The 4,100-nt window shown below is 52.4% G+C and overlaps 1 protein-coding gene across 1 annotated transcript; it reads left to right on the plus strand.

Annotated features, from left to right (window-relative positions):
- Positions 1-221: 221 nt before the first annotated feature.
- Positions 222-3,686, plus strand: VBP1 (von Hippel-Lindau binding protein 1). Its single transcript, XM_010153991.1, has 5 exons — positions 222-410; positions 1,351-1,417; positions 1,876-1,974; positions 2,989-3,127; positions 3,415-3,686. The coding sequence occupies exons 1-5, from the start codon at positions 304-306 to the stop codon at positions 3,483-3,485; spliced, it is 483 nt and encodes a 160-aa protein (XP_010152293.1). The 5' UTR covers positions 222-303; the 3' UTR covers positions 3,486-3,686.
- Positions 3,687-4,100: the final 414 nt, after the last annotated feature.

The raw sequence follows: 4,100 nt of genomic DNA on the forward strand, positions 1-4,100 counted from the left end.
GTTGGACGTCGGCCAGGGCTGGCAGCACCGCTGACAAGGTACCAGCAAATGCGGTTATCGGGTAATCCTTGCACCTACTCCGTAGCTCCCTACCAAAAACAGGGGGGAAGCAAAAAGGTGACTAAGAAAGGAAATGGAATGATTTTGTACCTCGCTCCAGAAAAACCAGAGGCTTGTTTACATAGAAGAACCCCTCTGGACTCAGCTGCAGGAGGGTGACAGCACGACTGTGGGTAGGATTTCTGTCAAACTTCTAACACTGAGGGTCTCTTTCTCCCCTTGAAGGAAGATGTGGATTCTTTTATGAAACAGCCCGGCAATGAGACAGCAGACGTAGTTCTAAAGAAGTTGGATGAGCAGTATCAGAAGTATAAATTTTTGGAACTTAATCTTGCTCAGAAGAAAAGGAGGTAAGTCATAATTTTTGCAGAATTGTTTAGCACAGCTCTATTTTTTAAATATGTTAATTTTTTAAAAAATATCCCAAGAAGTAAAAAAGAGCCAATATTTGCAGTCCTTTCAGGAAAGCCCAGTTTTTCCCTCTTCCTGAGAATTACATGCAAAAGAATTCAGAGTGTTGCTGAATTGGTCCGTAGCCTGTAAGGCCGAAAAGCACTGCTGGGTCTGAATTTTGTCAGCCCAGTGTGCATAAGAACACGTTGTTGTCCAGGGACAGCTGTACCAAGCCTGGAGCTCCTGGTTTTGTCGTGTCCCTTCGGTAGCTTCAGCCTGGATCTGAAACTGGGCAAGAAGAGCTCTTCAGAGCTGAAATCAAAGCTTCGAGGGATGTTTTGTTGAGATTAAATTTCTTTTGTGGACAGATAGCCCTGTGAACCCCCCGAGGGGGGCTGTGGCAGTCGGCGCTGCCTGGGCCTGCTGCCGCCGCGATGGGTGGCCGGGGAGGTCCGCGGCTCTCAAGGAGGGGTGCCCTGCGCTCCGGAGAGAGTTTTCATTTTGGCAACGCACCTCTGACCCGTTGGCTGGGACAGTCTGCGGGCCTCAGAAGACAGACTTGGTTTGGTTTATCTCTATTTCCGCTGAGCTGTCCCTCGCCCCGGGGAGGTGCGTTGCATTCTGCAGACGGGTGTCTTCGCGGCACCGCCTGCGTGTTCAGCCTGAGCGCTGCGTGTGCGGCTGCGCTCGGGACGCCCAGCCCGCCGCAGCGGGGCGAGGGGCAGGTGAGGCTGGAGATGAGGTGCCTGGACAGGCCACGTCTTCCAGACGTGCGTGGGTGAGCCTGTCAGGGGTTTCACGTTTTAGAATGTTGGGTTGTGTAATAAAACTGATGGCTTGTTTGGGAAACTTTGTGTCTCTGTAAAATAATAAATTATGATTGTTGTTAATTCACAGGCTAAAAAGTCAGATTCCTGAAATTAAACAGACACTAGAAATTTTAAAACACATGCAGAAGAAAAAGGTAAACTCTTTTGACTATCTAATGAGTATGAGAGAAGCTAACTGCCTTTCCACCCGAACAGAACACACTGCAAGAAATGTTGTGGAGAGCACACTCAGCGTGCCTTTATAAATAGCAGAGTTGGCTTTAAAGGTGCGGAGCGCTTCTTGAAAGCCAGTCAAAACGGGTTCGTGCCTGTAACGCCACCTTCCCTTGCAGTGGTGTGGAGCGGGCCGCCCAGCCCGGCTCTGTCTCCGTTTCTAGCGATGGCTGTGGCGTTTGTAAAGGTGCCCTTTTAAAATGCTTTATTTGTGGAGCTCTGACTTCAGTGTTGAAGTAAAAGTACCCAGAGTTCCACCAGAGTGAACACTGTGTCAGTGGCAAAAAGCAGAAAGGTGTGCTCTGTACTGTAAGTTTTCTGTCTTTGACATGAGTTTCCGGTGAAAATAGCAATTTTACCTTTTATTGTTTGTCTTAAGGACTCCACAAATCCAATGGAAACCAGATTTTTACTGGCAGATAATCTCTACTGCAAAGCTTCAGTTTCTCCTACAGATAAAGTTTGTTTGTGGTTGGGGGTAAGTAAACGGGGCATGCTCTGACCCCTGCGGGTGACCTGCAGGCGGCCGAGCGAAGGCGGTGTGGGCCGCTATCCCAGTGGCCGGGGGGGGACTGTGTGCCCCGGGGGGCTGTGTCCTGCCGCGGGGCAAACCCAGCGGGACCGTTTCAGCGCCTCACTGAAGGCTTCACGTTCCATTTTATCTGGTGCCTTCAGAGGATGGTAATTTTGCTGGATTTTCTTCCCCAAAAGCATAGTCGTGAATGTTCTCCTTACGGCTTCACGGCTTGAATTACCATCCCGCGCGGCTGGGGGTGGAAATGCGCCCAGCGGAGTCGAGTTTGGCCAGCGGCTTCCCATCCTCTCTACGGGATTTGTGTTTAGCATCTTGCTTTCCCTTTCCTCGTGGGTTTTTGGGGCAAGGTGGGAATTCTGCTATTCGCAGGTACCTGCCAACATTTGTGCTAAAGGTGGGTGGGATCAGAGCTCAAAGCACAGATTTCTAAGCGCTTAAGCGGTATCAGGTTGGGGTATTTTGTATTCAGAGGCTTCCTTACAGGTGGAGATAACCCGCTGATCTTTATTTTGAGACTTCTAAATCTCAGACGTTCCCAAATCCCTGCGCTGGCTGCCAGACAAAGCTGCTCACACAGTTAGGACGGAAAGGTTGAGGTGTGCCTGTCGAATGCAACAAAAACGGCCGCTGGAGTTGTACGGCACGTGAAGGGTGCCGCTGGGAACGCGGGGAGAGGTGGCCACCGGAGAGGCTGACAGCAGTCCACGGGGAGAGGGATGCCGCGTTGCTTAGCTGCCGGAAGAGAGCTGTGTTGAGTCCCTAGGGGGATGTATTACTGGGTTACGGAAGCGGTGGAGGCCTCAGGTGGACTCTGGCGTTGCTCATCCTGAGTCTGGTTGCCTTGGCCCGTCAGGGCAGCCTTTCATTAAGGGGATAAGTAGAAACCGGAGCCTGAAACGAGCCTGCCGCGGCGCATCCTTACAGGGCCCGGGTGAACGCCTTTCTTTCTCTTTTTAGGCCAATGTGATGCTTGAATATGATATTGATGAAGCTCAGGCTCTGTTAGAGAAGAACTTGTCAACAGCCACAAGAAACCTCGATCTTCTAGAGGAAGACCTGGATTTTCTTAGGGATCAGTTCACCACCACAGAAGTCAGTATCCTTTGGTTCTGTCTGCGGGGGAGTGGGCGCACGGGAAGGCTAATGCACAGGTCACGGCCAGCGTCCCCACATGCTTTCGTCTTGGGCCGTCTGCCCTTAACGTGCCGTAGCGCTCCAGGCACGGACCCTTCTCTGGCAGCGACACGGATGGTGCCCTCCCAGGGCTGAGCTGGGGGTTGGGGTGTCAGACGGTGCGAGTAGGGGCGTGTTGCCAGCTCTACATCCTGCTTTCCCTTTTCCCTTCTGAACGTGTGAGCCGTTTCCTTAACTCCACGCCCTCAGATATGGCTAGGGTTTATAACTGGGATGTAAAGAGAAGAAACAAGCAAGACCCTTCCAAAAACAAAGCATAGTTTTGCCAATTTTAAATGTGGTCTCAATTTCCAAATATTTTTTATTTAAACACCCCCCCAAGTTCATTCTCAAGGGACTGAGTTACTTTAAGCGTTTCAGTAAATGGTAAAAGATATAAAACCCAATGGTGAGCACCGTTTATTTATTTGTAAACCCCCGATTTGGTTCCATGCATGCTTCCTGAAATGAGTTATGGGAAAAGGCACCACCCCGGCCAGCCAGGGACAGGGTATTCGGATCAGAGCAGGCTGCCAGGAAGCGCTTCCCACCCGAGAGCGTGCCCGGAGCGGAGCGCCGGGGGGACGTAGGAGGGTCTGACGCTTTGTTTACGGCGCAGCGGGAGCGGCCGAGGGAACAGGCCAACAGAGTGAGGCGTGGCTTTTGTTTCAGCCCGTTAACCGGCGGCGTTCCCGGCTGGCGCTGCGGATCCTGGCTGTCCGCGGTGACTGGTGAGTGAACTCTCGGGGCGCACGCAGCAGGTAGTGCCTTGCCTTGGGCGGAGCGCGTAACCGGCACCACGTCAGGGCTGCGGGCGACCTCGCCCCCGTCTTGGTCACGCGCGCGCACGCACCCCGCTGGTTTCTGTGCGCGCGCTGAAGGACCCCAAAACGCTG

Source organism: Eurypyga helias, unplaced genomic scaffold, assembly GCF_000690775.1.
Source record: "Eurypyga helias isolate BGI_N326 unplaced genomic scaffold, ASM69077v1 scaffold16886, whole genome shotgun sequence".
Classification (NCBI taxonomy): domain Eukaryota; kingdom Metazoa; phylum Chordata; class Aves; order Eurypygiformes; family Eurypygidae; genus Eurypyga; species Eurypyga helias.